General features: G+C 36.5%; 1 protein-coding gene across 1 annotated transcript in view; it reads right to left on the bottom strand.

Moving 5' to 3' along the window:
* CSTF3 (cleavage stimulation factor subunit 3) overlaps positions 1–27,307 on the bottom strand; it is a 54,535-nt gene that overhangs the window by 25,523 nt on the left and 1,705 nt on the right. Inside the window, exons 3-5 of the mRNA XM_009288910.1 lie at positions 27,015–27,196; positions 17,721–17,822; positions 17,496–17,591 (exon numbers count right to left, since the gene is read on the bottom strand). Coding sequence (XP_009287185.1) covers positions 17,496–17,591; positions 17,721–17,822; positions 27,015–27,196 — 380 coding nt within the window. The remainder of the gene's footprint in view (positions 1–17,495; positions 17,592–17,720; positions 17,823–27,014; positions 27,197–27,307) is intronic.

Below are 27,307 nucleotides of genomic sequence, written 5' to 3'. Positions count from 1 at the left end.
AGTACTGCCTCAGTCTACTGAGCTGACTGTTCTTCGCTGTATGAGTAAAGCTCACATATATATAACTCATATAAAGCAGCAGTCTCTTTCCTCAAACTCTTCCATGCAAAATGATTAAGTTTCCTCTACGAATGTTTTAAGACAACTGTCCCCAACAGCATTTGATATGAGGCATATAATCAATAGTTACGCTTTCCGCCACAAATCACTTTTCATATATCACCTCCTTACTTAACGTAAGCAGTTCTTACATGCCAATTTAAAACTCAATAGACCATAAGACCTCTTTAATAAGCACCTTCTGTTTGTGGTCATACCATGTCTAGTAGATGACAATGAGAATTTCCTGGTTTGAGAAAGACAGGTCTACATTATCACTAGTTACTTTTAAAAATTTTTTTTAGAAATTTCAATCCATTCCTTCCTGTTTAGTCAATTTTGCTCCCGTATTATCTTTTCCTTGCTTTTTGCACCTAACAGCTTCACACGCTCATTCTGAGATACTGGTCCTTACCCACTGATTTCACCTGAACTGCACCATCCACTTCACACTCCACATTCTAAACTGTGCCTGTAAAACTCCGGCAGCCTATCGACATGCACGCCTGACTAAAAGCACCAAGACCTCCTACCTAACATCAGGAAGATGTCTTTCATACTCCTTGCTCAGCACTATTCGAGAAAACAAGAACTTGTCTTAGGTGTTCAGGTCTTGCCATGTACAAGCATATTTTCTGTAACAGCGTCTAGCTCTAATTGGGAAGTACAAGCTACCTACTCTAATAATTTTTCCAAATAATGGGAGGCAATCCCGTGTTCTTTGCTCTTTCAGTATTTATTGTGTTTTATTGTACGACATCTTTATCTGTGGTACCCATTCTTTAATATCTTCTCCAAATCGGGAAAATCATTACCTTTTTTTATTTAGGCAATTTGCCCATTATCAAATTTAATGTAATATTAACTGTATGCAGTAATTTACAAATACTAAGCATCCTTCTATTTTCCACTCCTTTCTAGCCAGATTCAACTTCATACCTAGATTCTGAATTTGTCTGCAAATCTCATTTTAATAAAAAGTCAATCTTCAACACGCCCCATGGCTTGTAATTTCCTCTTCAATTTCACACTCACTTTAAGCCACTGCAGAAAACATGACCCCACATACACACTCCTACAAACTACCTTGCTTCCTTCCCGACTTAGTATTTTAGTTCTTCCTATGTACTTTAGTTCACTTCTGCTTCTCATTCCTGTTTCTCAATGCCTTTTGTATTTTACAGAAGCAGTGGGAAGTTTTAAAAAGTGTTTTCAGATGGCTAATATTAACAGATCTACTGATACCCTTTGCAGTTATTAGGAAGTATGCCATTTCACAAAGAAGCAGTGCTTTTTCACCTAGAATTAATTTTATACTGGTTTAAACTCTCAGAGGAACAAATTTATAGGACTCAAAAGCACATACAGCACCCATGGATCGCAAGATAATCTGTTAATGTGACGAAATGCAATGAGATAAAGACTTGCTGTCTTACTTATTGGCCAGATCATTGAAGTTAAAAAGTTAAATTAAGAAGGAAGCATAAAAGCAAGGTATTTGGCCCATCTCATGGGGCTAGAGATCCCCAATTTGTAAACTCAGACAAATTACACCAGTTGTCTACTTCAACTGCATATCATAAGCGAACAGTCCCTCAGCAGGTGTGATGGAATTGGACATACGCACTCCTCTAATGCTTTTTTCAGCTAATTTAGTAAGATAACAGGCACCAGTACCTTACACAGGGTTGCCAAACTAAGGAGCACAGATACATTGCAGTCTGCCATCACCACTAGCAAAGCACTAACCTTGTAACCCAAGCTAAAAACTCCTTGCAATACTAAGACCTCACAAACAAGGCAGGGATCAGACTGCTGCAACAGATTACATATCCTAAGGGGTACGCGAGGTATCACTACCTAGAAAAAAAAAGCGCCAATTGTTTCATTACACAGATCTCGCACCTTAAAATGCTCTAAGATCTAACTTAAGACCTTTAATTTAAAATTGTCTAGTTGCTTTTGTCTTTTATCAGAAATCAGTGTTCATTACAGTAACATACAGCTCATTAAAAAAATCACTCCTCCTTTGATTTTGGTATCCTCAAAATATCTCAGAGAAAGTAAGAAAGCAAAATTTGTAAGGAAGTGATGATTTTCTATGTAATTTGATGATATAGCTGGGGAAAATGAAACATTTTAGGGCGCATTAAGTTCCCCATTAGGTTTATAGTTTGATGACTTCTCACTACACTCATTACGTGCCTACAGTTTTGATTGATATATTCTTTTCAAATATGCTTTCCTAAAAGTGCAGGAAAGGCTAAGTTTGATAACCGTAATTGTTTCACACTGTGAATTATATTTCAGAAAATTTCTTTTTTTAGAATAAAGTCTAATAATAATTTTTGTATGGAAGGTTTTAAGAATTCTCCATTCATTCACCAAGATTATATGTTAATAATACACCTGAACAAGCTAGAATTTCAGAGTGATCTTACTTTTTAAAGGGATCCTTGAATACCTATTTAAAAAAAGAAGCAACACATCTAGAAAGCAGCAAAGGTCCCTTAAATAGTCTCCATGCTGACTTAGCAAAAAGGGCCAATAGTCCAAATGAAGAAATCTTAGGACCAAAAAGAACTTCTGCCCTTTTGAGTGGTCAAATTCATTCAGAGACCATGCATTAATTCCTTCCATTTTCTAGAGTGGACCTGGTCTAATAAAGGCTCTCTAAATTAAAGACAGCCAAACAAGCTATTATCCTAAGAAAAAGTAAGACAAGTTGCTCAAAGACTAAAAAATGGTACTAGAAGATGTAATTGTATCATACAGTATAATCTTCTTACTGTTACAATATTAGCACAAGACTAGTTTGGCCTGTCAGCAGAAGGCAAATTGTTCTTAATGTTTTGTCTCCATGGCTGGAATGTAAAGAGCAATTTTCCAATAATGTGTTGCAAAAATGGCCCAAAGAATGGTTCTCAAAACCATTAGATTGGTCCTAAGACTCCAAAGGTGCCTATGGGCTCTAATGTTTCACCACAGAAGACAGTTGTCTCATCATAGGAAAACAAGAGTCAGAAATCTAAAAGTTAATAGTGGAAAATAATGCTCAGGCACAAGTAATTCTCTGCAACTGCATCGCAGCATCAATTTGCAGTTGACAGGATGTATACTGCACTACAAAATAAACCTTACTAAACCCAAACCAAGTGCACTTGAACTGCAATGCTACAAAAATAATCTTATAAGGAAGAGATGTGGGTCCTGGCTTTGCCATGGATTTCCTACGGAATCATGAAGAAACATTTATTATGTCAGTCATTTACTAAACTGGGAAAATAATCTGCCTCAGAAATGTAAGATTAACCTAATGACTGAGCTGTGTTTGTTCTACAGCAATGAGATATTCCAGCTGACGTCCAGGGAATTATCGTATTTTTCTAATACAGACAGCCGCCCTAATCAAAAATCCTTCATATGTCTGTCAGAAATCAAGGAAATTCTCTACTGTTTCCTTTCTGAGAATGCATATTTCCTTTCTGAGAATGCATATTCGTAATCATAGTTACTGAAAAATCTTATCTATAATGTTAAAAAAGGGAAGACTGTATTTTAAAAGTCGATTACAGAATTGAACATCCAGATTTCTGTCTTTTGGCAATGAAGAAGAAACAAAATTCACTATAAAAGTAGCATTCAGTGGTAAGAATTAATAGTTTCCTTCAACATATGAGTTTTACTGCAGGGTCTTCTCAATATCTAGTTACGAAGTCGGGACTGATCACAAACAGCCTAATCCGAAACCACACGAACAATGCAAATCTTTTTGGTTAAAGACTTGATCCAAAAACATTTCAGTGGATAGACTCTGCACAACTATTCTGGGACCTCTGTTTCCAGAATACTTGAATTGGAGTGTAATTACTATCCCAGCTAATCAGACTGCTTAGTACATTAAAAAAACAGGTTTCTACAATATTTAAATGCTATACTGCTCTCCCCACTTAAACACTGTACAAGTACAGCTTTTAAAGTGGCTTCCCTTTCTCCCTCCCTTTTAAACTTCAGCTTGATGTCTTCAAAGGTTAAAGCTAAGCCTGCTGGGCTTCCATCTATGGAAATAGTCCCACTATTCATAAAACAGGATAAAGAAAAATATACGTACAGGTACTTTTAAATCTATATGAGTTGGTATCAGTGCTTAGATAACTTAAGCTACCTTACACTTGAATAATTAGCTACATAGAGATGCACTGAAGTTGGAAAATAAAAATACAGATTACACATTCCCATGCTTTGGAAATGAAAGCTACATAAGGGACGTTTCTACTGAAAGGGGAGGGGGGTTAGCTCTACACTGTCTTTAATTTTACAGATCAACTCAAAATAACTTACACATTATGTGAGGTTGGTTTTTGGTTTTGGGTTTTTTTTAATCACTCCATGCGATTAGAATGACGATTTAAAACCCATTTAAGTCAGCTGTACTTTTTGTAAGACAAAAGACTTGTAAAGACAATTGTCTTTACAAGTTCATTATGTTGTTCCTATTTGAAATTCATCAGTGTTGGATTAGCAGAGAAGAGCTGCTCTGACTTCAGATTGCAATATAAAAAAAAGTCATGTGCTAACATTCATTTCACATGCAGCTAGGCAGGTGCATTTACAGTTTATTTCACATCTTACGAGAAAGATGAAATGCAAAAGCCCGTCATAAAAGCAGTACAGAAACTCACAGCCCATGTAGCCTAGCAAAAGAGAGATGGAATACAACTGACATCCCAGTTTCCTCCTGCCTCTCCCCATCTCAGTACATAGAGAAGAAATACCAGAAGTTAGGGTCAAGTATTTAAGCTAAAGACTCTGATTTTGGAGTAACAAAAGGACACTGGCACAGGTAAACCCCTAGACTTGCCAAAGAAAGGTTAGCCTTGACCCGTAAGCTAGAAAGAAAACCCTGCTTACTGACCAGAAATGGAATTGCTACTTTTATGTACACCTGTACAGAACAAATAAATACAGGTGGTCATTCTGCCCCCCTTGCTCGAGAGCGCTCTGAATAGTTAGTTTCTTTTCAGTAAAGCACTGTTTTATATTAGTCATCTCCTTTCTTTGTTGCTTTTCACAGTGAAAAATTAGTTTGCTTCTACACCAACAAGTGGTGTCCATGTAGAATTAGACATATTCTAGGAAACTGCTGTTTGAGACAGCAGAGATCCAGTCGGTTTGATACTTCTTCTCCCTACCCCTCAAACCGAGCATTTTGTGGCTTTTCTGCTACAACTGATGATTCAGAAACCCCGAGTAAAGCGTTCTACAATTTTCTGTAAAAAAGAGACCCTCTTCAGTAGATGGACAGGAGGAAATTATTTGATTTGAACCATGAGGACTTTAACTGCTAGGATAAATGCATTGTTATGTAGACAAAGACTGGACAGAAAAATACAAAATACTTTCAGATAGCATTTGCATTAAAGAATGTTGCAAAACGCCTGCCAGTTTCAAGCACTGCATTAAAAAATAGTATGTAGGCTCTCAGCTGATTTCTTGCGTCTAATTTGCACAGAAGCACACAAGGGATCTCAGAAATACTTAGATAGTTCTTTTTTGTTATATTTGGCTGCTTTAAGCCAGGATACCAAGAGCAGTACTTGGTCTGATGTAAAGACACCAAGCATGCAACAATACTGACACCATCTGTAAAAGCAACATGTAACTAACACAGCAGCTTTACTGATAATCTCTATCACTGGCAGAAAATATTTAAGTATAAAACAGAGAACTGTTACTATAACATGATGTAAACTACCTAAATCGAGAAGATGCAGCTCACAGCAAGGCAGACAAGGTTCTCAAGAAAAGGCGTGAATTTCCCTGCATTCAAACTTTAGCCTAGCACTGGAAGACAGTGCTTGACTTGTTTTTGGTGTACGTCATCATGGTGACGCAGCATGCTTAAAAGTCCAGTCTGAAGATTTAGCAACATGGTGAAGCATCACTACAAAATCTACGTGATTCACTGAATCAGCCAGCGCTTGAGCAGAGAACTGACCTCAAATATAGATCCTAGCAGAAAACTCTGCTCACACAGGTGAAAAAGATCATAGTCTAGACAATTTTTAGCAACTCTGCCAGCCTGGGAGAAAGGCAAAACACAGATAATACTACCGAGTTCAAGCAGTTAGTGCAACTTAACATTTGGTCAAGATTTCTATGTGTTGGAGGCACAAAAGTGCACTCCAAGAGCAATGAAAAACGTTTGACTATGAAGCTTTTGCAGAAATGACAGACCGCTGTAAGTCTGTCATGCAGGCTAATGAGAACACCTCATCAGTCCAGTGTCTTCGTTTGATTCAGACCAAAGATCAACAAGAATTATCGAACTTAATCATTTAGAAACACCTGTATTTTTATCATTAGTAAATTAAAAAAACCCCACAGATTGACCTGATTTTTAGAATTTCTGCAAATGGGAAAGAAAAAAATCACAAAACTTTTCTGGGGGTAAAACTGAATTTTAGGAACATCAGTAAAATGACAAACGTGTAACATCTAACTTTGTGCCTTTTTTTTGTAAATAGGTGAGATTTCTTACGCAATAGCAATTTTTAACAGCTAAGACTAGTAGCAAGAACAGTAGAATCTTTGTGGCATTATGAAAAGAGAAACTTACCTCCATCTGCTTAGTGCCAGAAAAATATTTCTGCTGAATTAAAGTCTGCCAGCTAATTTTAAAATTCCATTGTACTTCCCTTTTAATAGTCATCTTTAACACACACACAAAAAGGCATGTGGCATATAATTTTTAAATATCAATCTTAAATTGAATTTACAAAAAAAAAGCCTGAATTACGTTTAGTAAATTGTACAGTCAGTTTCCTGTTCAGGCTTACCAGCACTGAGATTTCATCAAGGGCAAATACCGTGGAATATTCTGAGGTTTTAAACAACTACTTATACTGCCCATCCTGCTCAAGTACTACTGGATAGAATTTCTGTTGACATAAATATATTGGTAACGTTTTCCTGAGGAATGCTAGCTAGTGGGCAACAATAATGGGCAAGTACCATATACTTACCAGGGCAGCAATTCCTTTTTCAGGGGGTGGGGTAGTATACGCTGCTCTGTATTAAACATTTTAGCTTGCATCCACGGCATTTTTTCAGGTAACTTGCAACCAAGAAGTCATGCGTCGGGGACTATTTTAGATTGCATTCTTATAAAGAAAACCTTAAGTAGCTAGCAGGGGTGTGAGAGGCACTTATTTGTCCTTTTTAAGATTCATCCCAGTCTGTTTAAGACCAGTCCATCATCACCATGGAGTAAGCATTTCTAGCAGAATTTTACAATTAGACAGAATTTACAATTCCCAAAGCCACAGTCAGTCAGTACTAGAATGACGAAATTCCCCTAGTGAAATTAAAACCGCGAGACCAAGGCTCTTCGTGTAAGGCTTGCCGTTCTAATTTAGTGTGACGGAAATGTTTCTTCATATATGAACTTGTCAGCACTATCAGGTTATGCAGGTAGACTTTCAAAGCACACTGCTTGTACTAAAACTATTAATTACTGCAACGTCTATGTGAAATCTGGGGAGAGGGGTCAATTGACATAGCTGAGGAAAGGAAAGCTGCAAGCTAAACTTCCACCAGCAAGATGTGTTACAAAAGCAATTTTCTGTAAACTTACTCAGTCACTTATCTTCAACCTATATTAATTGCATGTTAGTAAAAGTGCGTTAATACCTGTAAGTAGATGAAAGCCTCCATGTATTAAATTACCATCATTCTATTCTCCACAATAGTAACATCAATGAGAGGGCTTCTTACACCTCAAGCTCCTGCACGATACAATGTAATGACAATTTTATCTTCTAAGTATCTGTGGCACAGTACAAAAGAGTAAACTGTAAAGATTAACTAAACCAAATTTCAGGGAAAGTTTAAATGAAACTCAATTCAGATCTGTTCCTACAACATACTACATATCATAGGCTGCTAAATGTTTATGTGCTTTACAAATGTAATACCATTACAATCTCACCAGCAGCCATGCAGTTGCATAAGCATGATTAAGAGATGTTAAGAGCACCAGATTTCTTCTGCAATAATTAGGATGTAAAAAGGTTTGTCATGAGATTAGTTTTAGTTTTTTTTTTTTTTTTTTTAAAAAACAAAATCAGGAAAGTTACAGAAAGGCGGAAAAAAGTTACAAATATTATTTCATTACTAGGGAATCTCTCTCTACCCGCCCCCCGCCGCTTTCTGCCGCATTAAAAATAGTAAGTAGAATCATGCGTCTTAAATTCAAGAACATGTCTGAACCATCCAAACACAGCTTCTTGATAAGGACTCCTGGGACCTCCTTGTCATCTGAAAGATGAATTGCAAAGGCACAGTGAAAGATATGGCCCACACGAAAACCTGATAGAGTCCACAATTCTTACAGCAAATACGCTTCTAATTCTGCCCATGAAAACATACAAAAATAATCTTTTGATGGCTAGGGAGGAATGGAGGGAAGGCAGGCCACTACTGGGCTCAAGACAATGAAAGTAAAGCAGGAAATCTTGCTCTATTTTTCCCATCATTTACACACTGCATCAAGTCATGTTTTTGCACTCAGATTGAAGTTGTACGTAATATTTAAAAATTCCATTGTTTTTCTAAATATATTCCACTTCAAGATTATGCACAAATTATTTTTGTAAGTTATGAGTACCTATAAACTTTTAAGTAATCTAAGTAAATTATCTGTAGACAATTTGCACTGATACGCTCATACACTCAGATTTTATTTAGTATGATTTTAAAAGAACATTAATTATGTGTGTGACCTTATTACATAAATGTGTATACACGTCAATGAACATGTACACATATACATAGTTTGAGAGATTCCTGAGGAATCCACAGGCATGGAACCTATAGCATGTTTTCATTTAACAATAAAAACTAAAAGAATAAAATTTTGTCAGTGAATTTTAAATAGTGAATTTGATTGTTGCTTTACCTTCCTTTCTAACTTTGGAAATACTAAGTACACTTTTTTTTTTTTTACTTCTGATCCATTACTTGCTGAAGTAATATATACATGTCTGTATATATTGGGGAACAAGCCCTTAATAGAAGCTGCAGGGATGTGGAATTTGACAGAAGTCAAATACAACATTCATTTCCTCCCCTTCATATGGCCTGAAAGCAGATTTGAGATTAATTGTATCAGTATTAAAATAGGACAAGTCACTTCATAGTTCAAATTCCAATTTGAAACTATTTTGAAAATATGCTAAACCAGCTCCTAAATTAAGAGAGCGCTTAACTGGAAGTTGTACCAGAACCCACACATACACTATAAAATGCCACCAACTATAGCCAATAGTGTTACATATTTCTCCAAGCAGGAGAAATAAACAGAAGATGGGGGCCGAAAGGGGGGGACGGGACACAGGGAACAGACCCTTGCAACTTTTTGTTCTTTGACAAGGCATCTTCCCCTTTCCTAAGGAAAACAAAATAAAGACCCAGTGCAACAGAGTTGCCCTTTTTCCTATTTGGTCACACTATGAACATTTTAAACATAGTTTCATGTATAAATGTAGTTCCACCAAGCACAATGAAGTTAGCCCACACGCTAACTTCACCATGTCCATTTTATCTGCAGGACAGCACATACATAACTGCATACCTGCTGCCTCATATTTGTAAATCTAACCTATTTTAATCTCCGAGAGTTTGTTTTGTTTAAACAGTAAGAATGGTGAAAATCTATACTTCCAGGAGAGATAATATCTGAAGGAAGTTGATGGCTTTGCTGCAGTCTGGACATAGAAAATACTAAATCAAACAACTAGGCATCATTTTGGAAGTTATCTTTCTAGTCCAAATGTATGACTTGCAAAGTATTTTTTAAAATATATTTGATATTCACTCTCACATAAACCTATATGGAAGTATCAGACTGTTTATAGTAAGAGTTTGTTCTGCTATGGTCATGGGTTAACACTTCAAAGAGTGTACAGTCATTCCTCTTTCCAGTTTCAGACACTGGTTATTTCTTATTCTCTATTTCATGCACTAATGCAAACCATGGGGAACTGGAGAGAGTAAGCTGCCCTCATTAGACAGTTTAAGTCTTATATAGTCATATTACAGGAATCAAATGAGGTCAGACAGTTGACCCTCCATCACACTACTGAACTTTTCAGGTTAGTTGATTCAGAGGAACAGTTTGAATTAATAATGATAACGCCTATACAATTTAGATATATGCATAAGCTCTACAACTGTTTTGCTGAAACACAGAGCGAGCGTGAAAGTATCAGTAAAATTACCAAGCTTCCTCAGCATACCAACAATTCTAGCCCTCCTCCTCTTGGAGAAAGTCGAAGATGTTAAAGCTCTGAAAGCCTTTAGCCCAACAGTCAGTCCACAAGACCTTTGGCGACAGGATCTGCTAACAGATCAGCAATGTGTGCTCACTGGAACTTGTGAAAACCATGATTAGTACGTGGACCCTGTCACATGGCTTAGTACAATCTGCTTCTAAGGGAACAGACCCAGAGCCAGACGAAATGTTTACACTTCAGGTTAGACGTGAGTTCTATTAAAAGTCATCTCAAGATGCAATAGGACTCCCCTCTATAGCAGTATTACTGAAAACTGTCCACAAACTAAATTTAAAAAGAATGTCTTTCTACTTATGCCTATCCTTAAACTGAAACATTCCTGATGCTACAGTTCCAATGAACTTTGGAAATGCTCCCATGCTTCTACACTGTAAGCATTTGTCACTACCAAACTAGTCAAACCCCAATACGGATCAGATTCCAATCACCGTTAAGATCTTCTCGTGTAGTTAACTGCAGGTATACAATGTGCCACAAAAAAAAGTGAATGCCACTATGCAATGGTACAGTTATGCACCAATGCATATAATTTCTTCTCACTTTTGAATTGTTTTATGGAAGAAAGGAAAAATGTCGAAGTTTACGGTATTGGGTACACAACACTTCACTGCAGAAGTCCAAAATAGTTACTGGAGGTAGAACACCTGTCCAATTGAAGCCATCAGTGAGAAAAAGCATACCCTAATGAGGGGAAAAAACAACGCACGCTCTTAAACTAAGAACATTTGTACTAACAGGACACAGGAGTGCCAGAAAGAATGGCTGGCCTTCACAGAAGTTTCTAGCCAAGAGAAGCCACTGTATTTCATCACAGCAGTGACTCAAAGCCTTTTCATAGTCTGCAAAGAGACTCTGCAAATAAAGTCAAGCATTATTTTACGTAGTAGCGCTAACAGATAAGGTTTAACAGAAAGTGTTCTCTCACAGTTACCAGGCTTCTCAAAATCTGAATAAAGAGCATCAGGTTAACTCCACCAGCTGACAAATGGAAGCTGGAAGAGACATAGAAATGAATGAGAAATTATGATTATAGTTCCCTCACCCACGCAGATGAAGATAACCAAACTGTAGCTAATACAGGGTACACAAGAAAGCTCTGTATTTTTACTTCTGGTTCTTCCAGGTTCAGACATGAGAAAGAAGCTCAAGTTTGTGCCCGACCTAACACACATATTTCCCCCTCAAAACACCAATAGAAGGATCAGCAAATAACTTCAACAAAAGAAAGCACAAAATGAGAAAAGTTTTCACTGTCCTCATTACATTTGAAAGCGAGACTTCAAAAGTGTTGTGAACAAGAGTTTTATGTAACTAACACTTCTAATAGGGATGGTTTCTGTCACCCCACACGGAAAGAATACAACAGAACAGGAAGTAGTTCAGTTTATTCATGTGAAAACAGCAACACACTATAGAAGAGGGTTCATCGTAATCTCTTCATTAGGCATCACTTCCACTTCAAAAATTAAAATTCCTAACTTTCCCATGATATTTATGATCAAATACAGAAAATAGAATTATAAAGAAACCCACTAGTGTTGTACCGCGCATCTTCTGAAACTACAAATGTCAATTATGTGGGTAACTTTCTGATATCATACAACTTGTAGGACCATGGCAACTATGCAAGATGTACATGCCTGTATTTACATATTGAGTAGAAAAGACAGGAGGGAAGTTGCATCCACTTTCTAGTGCAAGTCTACAATAATCACACAGACAGAACAACATTTATTAACAGGAATGGAACAAGTCCACACATGAGTAAGAAAAGATCTTAATAATACAGTTGTAAAAAAGATTAAAAATCTCAGACTGAGGTAGTCAAGAATGTGCAATACGGATGTTTGTACAGAGCACCTGTACGGCAGTTTCTCAAAAGCAGAAGTTTACTATGAGAAATGTGGTAGACTAGCAGGGTGGGCATGGATTATAATGGGTATGCCTTCCATTAAGAAATTAACAAAGATCAGCTAGTGATATATACAATATTTTCAGTTGAAAGTACCGCTAAACAGAATCTCAGCCAAGAAGACTATTCTACTTTGACTTCTGATCACTCCAACTTCATCCTGACAGAAGTCAGTTCCCATTTTTCCCCAAGCAGAAGAATTTTGGTGATGTGTAACAATTTTTTTCTGAACTCAAACCAGATTAAAGTAAAACAGGGGAAGAAAATGCTTTGAAGAAACACAAACATTTTAAACAAAAACAATCATTTTTCTAAATGGTTTTATTTACATTTTTCATATACAAGAACGTTAAATGATACATTCTGACTAGTATCCACACCAGTGTGAATTACATGAATTAAAGATACTGATGTATTGCATATGATGAAATGCAAAACAATCAACCCTAAGCTTTGGTCCCACCCTCTGAATCCTCATACAGCATCTGGTTTGTTACCAAGACATCTAAAATTCAAAGTGTTCATATCAAATAGAAGTTATCTGAACAAATAAATCTAGTTTCATTTCTTTAGAACAAGCAGTAACACAGGAGTCTTACTTGAAAAATTCGCAAGATGAAAAATACATTATCAACAGCCAAACACGTTACATGCATGTTACTAGCTTTGTATTTATTGTTTCTAGACTTGGGGTATTTGTCACAACTGTCTTGTGCTTATGGTTTTTAAATCTTTAATTATGGCAACCTTTCAACGCCTACTAACAACAGTTCAAAGTGACCCGGATGTAATGCAATATACTCAACAATGAAAAAGGTAAAAAGGTGTGGTGTGAACTGGCCTGAAACATTCAGGACAATTACAGATTAAAGTTTCCACTTAGAGCAACTGGAACTAAAAATTCTTTAGATCATTAAAAAAATGTTGCAAATACATGAACATAGTTTAATAAATGTGCTTAAGAGTATTTTCAACCTGGTGATTTCTCAAAGGAAACTAGCAGAGAAAAAGGTGACAGCTTCAAATACTTGCTTCGGAACTACTGAAATATTTACAACACTGGTAAAGTAAAAGTTCTTTCAGGTGCATGAAAAGCATTATCAAGTCTTTCTGTATCTAAAAGATGGTTCAAACAGTCGAAGAGACAAAGGAAACAGTAATAGACAGCTGGGCCTGTGGGATCATAGGGTGTATTACATCAGAATTTATTTTTACATTTCTGTAGCACCTTTTAGCCAGATGCCAAAAGCACTTTAATCACTAAAGTGAGCCTCACAACAACCCTGTGAGGTAGGTAGGTATCTGTTTTAATAATGGCAGAACATAACTTACCCAAGAAGACACAGCAAATCAGCAGAGCAGGCTAGAATCCAGATCATGTGATCTATGAATTTAACGTTATGGCACATGTGGGACTGAGACTTACATGCTCCTTTTTAAAACTGTGAAAGAGGCACTGACATGTGAATTGATTAAAGTTTTCTGGAAGTAGATTTTTATGGGAAAGGTATCAAGAGAAAAACATGCTTTAAGCAACTAGAGAAAACAAGAGGCTGAGTAAGAAGAGTGGCATTACTGTACCACTTCCTAAATTTTAGAAGATGCAGAATAGCAAGTTAACTATTTTACTTGCTAAAATACATATCAAAAATAGACTACATAGTCTGTCAAATTCACTAAACGAAACTCTATTCTCAGAAGTCTTAAGCATTCAGATGCTATGACCCAAAGACTTTGTGGGCTGGGAGTTGTTTCATCCAATTCTATTATTTCTATGTCCTGCAACTGCTTCTTTGAATGTCAGAAGAAATAAGAACCAGTGCGAGAATCAACATTTTTTGACCAATTCAAACTTTAATAGCAGAGTTCCCATTAACAAACTGTCAAAGCACGCTCTTCCCAGTTAATCTCCATGTTCTACTGACTACCAAACTAGTCATAATAGAGAGACTAGAGCATATAAATTGGTGCTTGACACATAAAATGGAAACATGAAGTATTCAGTTACTTCAGCACAGTCTGTATATTAATAGGAATAAGTTAGATGACACACTAAGTGATGAGCGCTGCTTTACACTATATTCCTCTAGGGAACAAAGTCATACACAAAAAGGAAAACAGAGTCAGTGAGCTGAACAAACACCGTCATAAAAACAAGAGGTAATCACAGCAGTAAGGCCTGCACTTAGAAGTTTTACATTACAGAATGAACTGGCATATGCAAGGAAACAGTTTTTGTTCATGTAGATTATAAACAATGATTTCTACTTGAAGATTGGAAGTGACTAAAAAGAACACATTCCTCAAGTTAGGCAAAGGGAAATTTAAAGATTTCTAACAATTTCATAAAGAATACAGCTGTTAAAGGGCTAATTCCTTTTTTGTAAGGCCATAATCATAACCCTCGCCCTAGCTCATCTGCCAATAATAGACCACCACTATGTAATGATATTCAGCTCAGATTTATGTCGTTCAGAGGATAAAATTCTGTAGTGAAAGACAACCTGCCAGAAAACAGCCCCCACTTTCCTCTCCCCTTTTGTCTTTCTGTGATGCAAAGAGGAAACATTATCATGTTAAAGAGGAAAGTGATATGCTCATTTTGACGTCAGGAAAAACGCAGCTTACAGATGACTGAAGATTTAGCAATTTTCAGATTTAAATACTGAGGCAGTGAAAGTGAATCAAAAGCAATGCTAAACAAGGATTTATCACAGGTTTACTTTCCCAACTCAAGGCTGGAAAGATCTATACTTCTGAACTATCCAAGACAAACTTTCTAGCAGGAGGAGACTACTAAGATTTCCAAGGAAAAAAGCTTTTGGAAAATATCTTCCCTATATTCCTTGTACATCTTAAGGCTGCAATAAAAGAAGCCTCAAAACAATTCCTTTATCTCAGGTAGCCTTCAAAAATTAATTGAAGTCTTAATTTATATTCAACCACACTGTTAAAAGAACATTTGAGAAAACATTTCATTCTGAATTTACTCTCAGATGGGACTGTACATATGATATGCAACTTCAGACAACACTGACAACAGTGCCCAATTGTGTGAATATATATTTTTTTGAGAGGAATTTGGAAATAAAGAGTTATTTCAGCTTATAGCTATAAATGGTTACATACACTAAAAAAAGGCAGAGATAAGCATGTTGCTTTTTACTTAAATCTGTCGCTATGTGAGTTTTGAGACAAGTTACTGGAACCACGAAAGAAAAGTTGAAAATTTAAGTCATAACTGGGATTTTAAAAATTTGCCTATTAAGACAAAAGATAAACTTCTAAAAAGTAACCTCTTACATTTCTTTCAAATATAACCCTTTTCAAGTGTAACCTCTACCAGAACCCTACAGTTCACGTTTTTCCATTGTTTTGAATAACAGAATCATATATTCCATTTCTCTTATATTTGAAGTGTAGTTATAGGCGCGCACACACACACACACACGAGCTAGTGATCTTTATGCCAATTCTTTCCCTCTCAAATTTACCTTGTGTTACTTGGTTACCATACCTGCTGGGTAGAAGTTGATCTTCCTTCCTTGAAGCAGCATGTAAAAATTATACCCTAGACTGTTTTAAGCTTTGCCACTGTTAATGTTTCTAAATACTACTAGATTACAAATTAGTTAAAAGGTATCGATTAAGGGAGGTAATGTCTGTCAATTCATCTCTGAACGTGGTTCAAGACAAGAAGCTTTACACTGATGATAGTACTTTCTGCTGAAAGATCTACAATGTAGTACAGGCTTTCTGAGGTGGTCTTATTCAACTTTAAATTTGAGGCATGGGAAAGATAAAGGTTTTAAATAAGCACAGAAATCAGGTAACTTAATGCAATCATCAAACTAGATTAGATTCTAAAGACTAGATCCCGTAGCAAACATTGCAGGGTACAAGAGGCTAATAGATTTGGCTGCAGGGTCCCAAAAGGAAAAATACACATCTGTATGTGTTAGTGCATTCACAATCTCCCAAATATGTCCAATCACCAACATTCCAGCTACTGCTACAAACTACTGGAAACAAAATAGTGAAAATTCTACGATATTTAATTAGGTAATATTAAATTTAGGTTGCACTATTTTGTACTATAACATCTTAATATAAACTGCAATACAAAAATATCTGTTAGATTCCCATGATGCCAATTTTATTTAATAATCTTCAAAATTTACTGCTAGAACACATTTGGATATGTAATTTAACAGAAAATAAGATATGATAACTACACAATGCAGTTTTGCCACTCAGATGGCTGCTTAGCAATTTTCACATAAAATGGAAAAAAATTTAGCTATCTCATTTTTCAGCTACAGAACACAGGTCCCCACCCCTGTAGTTTAGCATGTAGAAGATCTGTCTCTTAAGAAAAATGTGCAGCTAGAAGATGCCCACAAAAAGCCTGTGTATTAGTGTAAAATATCAGCTACAGAAAATTAAAAAAAATTCCAATTATACAGTGCATTTCATGACATCATTAAAGACTGTTTAAATGATCAATGCACTTAGTGGGAGGTTTTATATAGTTATGTAAACAATCACAATTTTGTTGGGATTTTTAGAAGCTAATGAGTTGTGCTAATGCCATTTTCCCAGCATTTTCATTCCAGAAATCAGCTTCCATCAAGTTGTGAGTTGTGCTAATGCCATTTTCCCAGCATTTTCATTCCAGATTCCATCCCACACCCTCCCTGAAAACACTGTTCACAGAGACACTCAATTCCCTAAGAAAGCAAAAAAAATTAAAAAGATCCAAACATTCACAGAAAGTCATTCAAATAAGTTTGTACGTATAAATAAAAAAAAAATCCTCTAAATAAATGACACGGGAGGCAATAAATTGACACGACAAGTAAATAAAAGGCTAAAGCACTCCAATACCATTGAAACGGTTTTAATGTTGTTGCAATTCCATAATGCAACAATCATCAACTCATAAAAGACCCAATACTTTAGAATTCATTTTAATCACTCCTTTGTACCTATTTTACAAAATAAAGGCAAGGCATATTTAAAATCCCCTTTTCCCTAGATATTATGTGCCTATCTTATTTATGCTTATGAAAGTGTAAACTTAAACTCCTATTAAATGTTATATAAGAAAAAAATGTAAAAATATTAACCTCTGCTTCAATGTACAGTTTCCAGAATCTGCCAGAACTGGGGAACTGGGCAACAAGGCGTTCATAGGTCTTCCGTGCTTTGTCTATAGGTTGATTCTAAAAATTAAAAATCAAAACAGCATTTACAATATTATGATTTATGTAAATGAATATGCTGATTTTACTCCAGAACCAAATAGTGTGAGTGGACCATAGATAAGGAAATGTAATCCTATGTCACTAAACCTGTGCCTCTCGAATGAGAATGCTCCAAGCGTCAAGGTCATATGGATTTTCTTCTAGTTTCTTTTCAGCTTTCTTCACTTTTTCTGGGACATACTCAGCAGCCTAGAAAAATTAAAAAGAAGACATAAGAGATCACAAGTAGAGTTTGAAAAGTTCTGTTCCAGCTACAAAGTCAAGCTAACAACAACATTCTAACATCGTAACATTCCAGATCTCAGTTTTTATGCTGGAGTTACTAAATTGTAATTTTATCTGGAAAACAAGTTGTCCCAGTAAGATAATGCACTCTTACCACAACAAGTTCTATATATTTGGTGATCCAGTAAAAAGCTAGACTAAACTGACTAAATGTTTCAAACACTAGAACAAATTTGAGTTTGCCAGAAAATTGATTGCACTATGAATTTTAAACGCTTTTACTGACCTGAAACTTTTAAGATGCAAAAGTAAATTCAGACCGATTTTTCTATTACAGACCTCAGCCAAACAAATCCAGGTTACTGCACGAGTCATTCTGTATATGCAGGACAGTAAGTATTTTGTATCACAAGTTACAGATTTAACAAGAAACCAGCAGATAACAGTTCTAGCAGCAACAAACACAAGTTATCCAAGCACAATTTGTTAACTTTCTGATCTGTCAATCAGTGTATTCTTATAGTTGCCTTTCTGTAGCTTTGGCACTAACTACCTTAAACTTTTTTTTTTTTTACATTCAGACATTCATATTGGAATTTAAAAGCTTTTTTTGATACTAAAAGCTTTACCAAATTGAATGTTAACTTGTTAACACAGTTACTATTACAGTATAGGTTTAAGTGTTCTTTTAAAGACTTGTGGAAATATCTTACTTTATGATCTCCAGAAATTTTTTCTAGATTTAACTATGTTAGCACAAAGTAGATGAAAAAAATTACAATTTGATGATCACATACAGACAAGCCTTAAAATACATGCTTGTTACAATCCTAAATGATATGAAGCTTTTTATTAAGCATAAAATATTGTTCTGACCTGTACTCCAAACAGCTTATTTACTAACTTTCCAAACTTGACTCATTTTCAGGCAGATGTTAGCAGTCGCAAATCACACGATCAAGTAAATTCTTGCCTTCGTGAGATGTAACAGTAATAACCTGTAAATTATTACTACAAGACCTTTCTTGTGAAATTTTACAAGTTAGCTACATAATTACTGTTAGAATATACGATTCTGTATTGTATAGTGCAGTGACTGATTTACTGTACAGAAAATTCTAAAAAAACCTGTTAATTTCTAAAAGACTATTTCAAGGAAATAATTTTAATTCTTAATGTTGGATCTAGGTCAATACATAGCTCTGAAGATGAAAAAGACAATAAACAGGACAGAGAGAACTGAGATGCATATCAAAGGTGCCATCACACACTTATAAAGGGAAAGAGAAGGTAACTAGACACTACAGAGGTATGACTTCTAGTAAAATAAACAAGCATCACTATTGTGCACTATTGCACATCACTCCTGAAAGAAAGCAGATGTTCCAAGAATACAAATCCAAGGTATTATTAATGGATTTTACTGGAGGACCATTTACAGTGGCATTATACGAAGATAAGCTGCAGTGAAATATTGTACAAAACAGTGACTTAAAAGAAGAAAAGAAAAAGCTGGGGCTAGCAAATGCAGTAAGCCTGCGTTACTTAGGAACATCAACTTTATTTTCAGGAGTGCCCTGCCCCTTTGCTTTTGTCAACCTCTGCAAATGCACTACTATACAACAGTTGCTTATGTTCTACATTGCAATTCAACTCGATCATTTAAAAAAGCTACCGTATTTTTTAATATTTTTTAGCACTACCAGTTTTTGTGTCAGTCCTACTAGCAGGATATAATTCAAGGCATATCCCTTAAAAGATTTTAAATTAAATTTACTTATAAAATGGACAAATGATCAAAAATGTTGCAGAACTGTTAAACTGACATGTAATAGCAGCAATGCATGAAAGGGAAAAGGGAAAAAAATCAGTAGGAGGGCTTTATAGGAGTTTGAAGACCATTATTCTTTTCAGTTCAGTTTTCTAGTCATTCTTAACATTAAGTGCTCAGTGCAAAGCAGTGTAGCTTGGAAGGCAAAGTATGAAGTCTCACAGCAAACTAAATTATAAAATTAATTTAATTAAAAATTAGTAGCTCAAAGTTGTCAGCTTAAAAGTAGTAAATTTATAAATTTCCATATGAATATTTTCACATCCCTAAGTCCACCAAAATTCTGACTCTGTAATACTGCATGTTATAGTTCAACTGGTAGAGGCTTAAGATGCAGAACACAGTATGAAATGAACTAGTGGTTTTATTTCTTCCAAAATGACATGCATAAACATATTGCAGCTTACAGAAGACAACACTGAAGCTGAAATTTCCAAAGTTTAAAGACTATGTAAGTTATCTCTACAGATGATCTGAAGTTGAAATGTTGTTTATTCAGTAAAGCACTAATTCAAATTTGCCCACATCAGTGGTAAGCATTGCTTCTCATTATATTCCATCTCAGTGAAATCTACTTGCCTCAAATATTCAATCAGGCATATATTACTCTGCATTCAATTAGACAGAAATGCTTATCAGGAGTACTATTAATGTCAGCTACAATAAAAAAAAAACACCCTACAAAACAACCGAAGCATTTGTGGAAGCACAGGGTCCTGCACTGTTAAGTAGTGACTTTCAAACAGGAAAAAGTAGAATAGGCCACTGAAGCACACCTCGACTATTTTAGTAGTAGTTCCGTTGTATTATCTCAAACCTTTCCATGCGACACACAACTCAGCTGACACTGCAGTGAAACAGTTAAAGCTTCCAGGAATTTGATTTCACCTATGCACATACAGGGCAATAAACTCAGAAAGGCTGAAATAAATTAAGCTGGTGAAGAAATAAATGCTGATAAGATGCATAATCACAGCAATCCTACGTTAATTTTGTATGTTTGATACAGGACTCCTAATCTGTGTAAGAAGCATAATAAAATGTTCATTCTTTTATTGGATAAGAGACTAATTTCCTAAATTAGCAAATACTCACTTAGCAGCAGCCGATAAAGTTTTCCATGCAGTTATATAAGACAAAAATTATAGGAGCTCTACAGAATTGAAAATAACGATGTGATCAGGGTTTTAAACTGGACTGCTTGGAATTGCTTGTACCTTATGTCATATGTAAGAAAACACCCAACTTCTTAAGGCCAGTGAGCACTCCCTTCTCCTGTCCCTATCCATCTCCAGGATGGATAAAAGCCATCCACATTTCAGAGAGGCAAACTCCACTGCAGGCAAATCAGTGTCCTGGTTATATCTGAGCCAAAACAAGGCCTCATAACCTTGCACCTTCACAAATAATCACTCCTAATATATTGGAGAAATCAGCACTTAGGATTTCCAGTCTGGACCGTTTTGCCAGAACTAGGAGTGTGAGCAAAGATGCATTCAGTTACACATCAAACCAGTGAGGACATCTACTGCAAGCACGCAGTGAAAGGGAACAAGGAGCTTGACTTTTAACCTAGCTCAACTATAGCCAGAAAGACATTTGATCCCAGTTTTGAAAACTGCATGTTAACTGCACTCTGTGCTTAGATCTGTGTTATCACAGTTCAAGGATATGCGGCTTTTGATTATGTATTTTTAATTATACTGCTTGCACAGTTGTATTATTGCACAACAACCAATATCCAACACTGTGAATACTTAATTCTTGGGTGTTTGTTCACCACCATGATCCTGCCCCTAGATAAACACTTTCAGTCCCTCCCTCTGGTTAACAGAGGCACTTGAGTTAATCTCATCCTGTAACAAGCCAGTTCGGGGAGTTAAATCAGCAGAAAAACAATCCTATTAGAAAAGTGATTAACTTTCTAATGGTTCAACTCCTTGATTTCAGGATCAGATGTGATGCAGAATAAAGGATGCAAAACCATACAGGACTTTAGCAGTTCCAACTTAGATCAGCTTAAACTACCATAAAACTGCACCTAATCAGATAGATACTGGCTTTTAACTTTTCTTTACTGCCTAAAAAAAAAATGCTGCAAAGAATTGTTGCATACAAACTGGAAAAATACTTTTTTTCTCTGCTTTTGATAACTGTGTGCAGTATACCTCCCACATAATGGGGCTCCTATCCCACAAACAACCCTCTTTAGGTCACGGAACTATTTTAGCACTTAAGGTTCCATGTCCGTAAGTATCTGTATTATTACCATCTAGTCTGATTCACAGCTTCCGTTTTGTTATTTATATACAGATAAATAGCAATGGCTTTTTAGTTTCACAGATACTAAGAGTGTAAAATGATCTTTGTGAGCACAGTTTCCAAAATCTGAAAAGACCTAAAGCCAAATTATCCAACAAGAAGTCTAAGAGCTCCTTCCTGCAAAAGACATCACCTGCACAAAATCCAAATCGGAATTCAGAAAGGATGTCTGAGGGAACAAGAACAGAAGAAACAAAGTTGACTTTTAGTATTTACTAAAAGTTATTTATCAATCACCTTCAAGGGAAAATACTTGGTTTATATCTTACTGCTAAAAGCAACAGTTAACAGTTTCCCCAGGCCTCTGAGAATGAAGTAACTCATGACTCCAAAGTGTGTAAGAAAATACCTAGCCAAACACTTCCTTCAACTATTCGCACCACCTAATGCATCCAGTCGCTTAAAGCATTTTCCTGTTTCCACAAAAGGATCTTCTGCAGTGAAAAGGAATGTATTTAAACAGCTGTTCCACTGTGAAGTGGCCAGTTTAAGATGCTTTAAAAACTACCACTAATTATGAAATGAGAACTTCTACAAACAAAATGTATAGGCCATTGTACACAAAAAGGCAGGCATTTTAATGGCTAGTTGAGTCAAATTGGTTCAACATCCAAAAGGAGTTTTATGCCCATTAAGATAGAAGCTACTGTTTGGAGGTTTTTGGCTGGCTGTTGCACAGTTTAGCACAGCCTGGACTGTTAACAGACCTAATGAATATAATTTCAAATATATTAACATGCAAATTTACAAGCATTGTTAGTTGTCCAGTTAGGTTAATTTACAGGTTTGTCTAGCCTAAGTTTTTTTTCTTAAAGCTTAGTTATAGCTGTACATGCAAAGAACAAGTTTTAAAATCTCTTCTTCAGTAACACATCCCTTCACTATAGTTATACCTTATCAGTCCTTGCACTTTCTTAAATCTGTTTTTAATGCCTTGCCTTCTTCTATTCTACCACTAAGTCAATTCAACTGTGAACACAATCTTGAAAAAAATGTCGTCCTTTAAGAGTGGGTCACTATTAACAGACATAACACAGCATTTTTATCTTAATAAGTACTGCCCCCCCCCCCATCTGAGCTGTTTTCTATCTGAACAAATCAAGAGGTTTAGATTAGAAATGATTACCATCCTTTCCTCATGAGACTATTTCCCAAACATTAGCATTTAGACAGACACAGTTTCCACTTTAACTTCTTCTTGGTATACCTCGAACTTACTGACCCTGGAAATGCAGCTAAAATATAGAGATTCTTTACAATTGTGTAAAAATTGGAAAAAAACACTGCATTAGCAACTCAAAAGTCTTCCTCCACCTATCTTAGTGTTCATTCTGTTTACAACCCGTTCCTACAGTAAATGTAAACAGTAAACTCAATTTTACTGTATATCATATAAAACGATATGCTCTTAGAGGACTTTCTTTGAAATGGCTCCTCCTGAGATATTAAACCCACACAATCCTGCAAGAATAAACTTCTGCTTTCAGTATTGCACTCAATGACATCTATTTTTAAAATGTTAAGCTAAAGTTAACTACAATAACATTTACTATTGCATTTAGAATTCAGAAACTTACATCATGTACTATATCAAACAGACACAAGGCATGAATGAGAGGAAGGAGCAGGAAGGGACAAAAGTACCAGTAAGAAACCAGAATAGACTGCGTTAGAGGTCTTTTCTATAGTCACAGAGACAATACAGACATCTTTTTTCTACAGCTCAGTGTTGGACCAAATTCATATTCATGTAAAGTAACATGCATCACAGACTGGGGTACATATCTTAGAAACAGTTACAGGAAGCGTGAAATGCATGTTCTAGCCTTAAAAGATTAAAAGGCAACTAATGCAGGGGTAAAGCAAATATTGCATCAAGTCTTCAGATAAAATTGATGCCTGGCAAATATATATTTAAGTGGATAAGAATAGTAGTTCTGCCATGGTAGAAAGAGGCAGAGAGCACAACAAATTTAGGTCTCATTAGAGAGTACATGAAACAACCACCACACAATTGAAATGAAACTACATGGGTACATTAAGGTCCAGAAAAATGTAAAGACATACACAGGTACAAGCATGCACTCTTTGTAACCTTGACACATGAAGAGATTGGGAAGAGCTTGCCAGGGAATTTTCTGCAACCAGTGGCAGACGTAGCCTTTCAGTCTACAAATGTGGATTTCTATGTTATAGACAGGGCTAAGTGTTTGGTATTCTAAAAACTGACCTTGGGAATTCTGGTTTGTTAAACATCATGCAGACCTTGCCACGAGTCTGGCAGGGACCTAACAGATTTTAAGTCCTGACATCATTCAACTGGCTCTACAGAAATCAATTTGGGTCCAGCATAGTTAACACAGTGCAAGAATTAAAAATATACTGCAATAGTGGTAGCTACATCATATTTCTTTGCCTCCCTGCCCCAGTCTGTTCTACAATAATGATACAAGGAGGAGACAACCTACGTAACATAGCTTAGGCTCCTGATCTACACAGTAAAGCAGCCTAACAATGCCTGGAGCTAAGCTCAACCTAAAGGCAGTAAAGCCACATTTCAATCGCACTGCACCTGGTACAATAAAGTCTCCTAAACCCCAGCTGGGTCTTTAACCTCTGTTCTTCCTTCCCACACTACCACAACTTCGTATTTGCTGGAGACAGCATGGCAATTTGTTATTCACCTGGCTGCTTTTGGAAGTCCCCTCCAAACCATAAGATCTGGGAAGCAAGATACAGGCACCTCTGCGTGTCAGCAAGTCAGAGTTAACAATCCTGATTTGTCAAAGATCTTTAACATCTGCATCATACACTATCATGTGTACATCTTATGCACAACATAGATGCAAATCAACTGTACAGTCACCCCCTTATACTGATCTAACTATGTGACTGTCAATGAAAATGGCACCCAAAAACTCAGAAGCTGGTCATGGAAGCAGCAGATGAAACCTGAAGCCGGAGGTAATCCAACTTCTACCTAGCTTCAGCTTCCTACAGAAAGGAACATTTAAAACCATAAGAATATTGTGTGTGTAAAGTCAGAGAGCCCTTCAGATAGCACTCGGTTACAATACGTAGCAGCTACAGTGTGGGGAAGGGAGCAAGGCACAACTGCCCCAATCACAATGCTTTGTTGTTCCTCCTTCCACAGAGACACAGTGAATTTAGGTCTATCATGCTCTGTAAGACCACAGACTGGCATCAACGCTTACTTAAGGTACACCTGCCTCACTACACAACTGGATGAGTGGTAGCCTAGGGTGCTGAAAACTTCATGGTAGTATTGCTAAAGACACTGATATCAAATTATGGCCTATCTTGACACTAGGAGTAAGAAACAGAAGTCTGCCAGGGTGATAAAAAAAAAACGACGACAACTTAGTGAAACTGAAGAAAACTGATGGAAGGGAGGTTACTGAGCATAACAAAATTAGAGACTTTTAGGAAACCAGAATCCAGAGGCCTTCATAAAGAGGATGGTGTAGGAAAAAAAAAAATTTAACCCAACCTATAAAAGAGTTGGGGTTTTTTATTTTTATTTAAAGTGCACCCAACGTGAAAACAGTAATCACAATGGGTAAAAAGGATGAACCTTAATATGGATCAAAAAAACAAAATCCAAGCCACATGTTAAACTACATGCTTTTACATAGGCTGCAAATAATGATTTGCAATTTTTTGAATGCTAAAACCCTCTGTGATATGGCACCACAATATTAAAGCTGTTACTTTTCAGAATACCTTTTACTTCAGTATGCAGACAATAATTCAACCCTTTGCATACTAAGTTCTTCCTTGCAAAAGAAAATAAAACCTTAAGTCAGCATTGTTTTTCTTTAAGTTAGATAGTAACATATTACAAGCTACAGAAACACACTACTTTAGCCAGCAGTTTAATTATGCAATTAAACATCAATGTAATTTTTTAAAAAAATATATCGGAGTGGGTAAGCTTAAATGTGAAACATATTACACATCAAGATTATAAAAATTTTATTGTAGCGTATTCTTACTTCTTTGTAGCCATCTACCTTGTGATGAAGTAAACCATTCTGAAGAATCTCTTGCTTAAACATACTACAAGAATACTTATTAACCTGACCAACTTTAAGCATACAGGCTGGTAATTCATAGGATGTTTTCCTAATGAGACAGAAACTGGGTATTTTACTTTCTGAGCCTATTACATTGCCTTTCCTACCCCTCCAGAACTGGTGGATCTTACACAGAGTTTACATGCCACCCTTTCAGAGTACAGGCCCAGACACACCTAAACATAACCTGTTTTGTAAAGAGACTGACATGCTACAAAGAAAAGCTTCTTAAAGGAGCACTAAGTCATCAGCTTAATTTTAAGTACTTTTGTAGACTACATTGGCCACTAAGGCATGCCACTGTGTTATTAATCACTCCTCCCTCAGTCAGGAACTTTGAACCCCACCCCCCCAATTAATACCAATTTTAAACATAGCCCTAACTATTAAAAAGACCTATTTAGAGAAATTCTGTCAGTAAGTAGGAGATAGTTCATGGTAACACCAGATTTAAGAAGATAACAGACAACACTCTGACTGCACCTGCTTTGAAAATAATAAGTTATGATAAATACATATTTTAGTGTATTTAAAAAAAAACAAGCCAAAACCAACTGAAACAGTAGTTATTTCCCCCACAAGAGCAAGAATGCTGTACCACAAAGAAGATTCTTTATTAAATAAGCATATTTTTATTGTTTCTAATTTAAGGGTGTTTTAATAATACCTTATTCTGGAGGAAAAGGGTATTGTTAAAGAGGCACACAGCCTTATATGTTAAGCATATATGTTCAGCAAACGCTCACTTTACAAAACACTGCAAATGTATCAGTGTAAACAGGTTATCCGGCTTTCAATTTTCTTCCGGAGTGCGTGTACTCCATGACCACGAATAGATGAGATCGGGAAAGGGAAGCTCACTGGAGTGTCTATTGTCCACCTCGACCTGAATTAAAGTTTGCTTACCAGAAACGCGAAGGTTGAGAGATGTAGTTTTCGGAGCATTACCGGTTTTACCGAGGGCGGACGCTGGGAGCGGCTCCGCGCACCCCCTTCCCCCAGCGCAACGCTTCGCTGACGGAATAAACGCGAGTTCCTCAAAATGGGTGTGTGTGGTGGGGGAGGGGAGCCCTTCACCGACCGCGCCGCTGAGGAGACCGGCAGGGGTTACGGGCGTAGAGAAGAGGCAAGGGCCGCGCTCCCACACCCCGGCCATACTCCCCTCAGCGCCCGGGGCGGCCCGCGGCGCGGCCGCCAGC

Source organism: Aptenodytes forsteri, unplaced genomic scaffold, assembly GCF_000699145.1.
Source record: "Aptenodytes forsteri isolate BGI_AS27 unplaced genomic scaffold, ASM69914v1 Scaffold8, whole genome shotgun sequence".
NCBI lineage: Eukaryota > Metazoa > Chordata > Aves > Sphenisciformes > Spheniscidae > Aptenodytes > Aptenodytes forsteri.
This window is presented reverse-complemented; position numbering and strand designations above follow the sequence as displayed.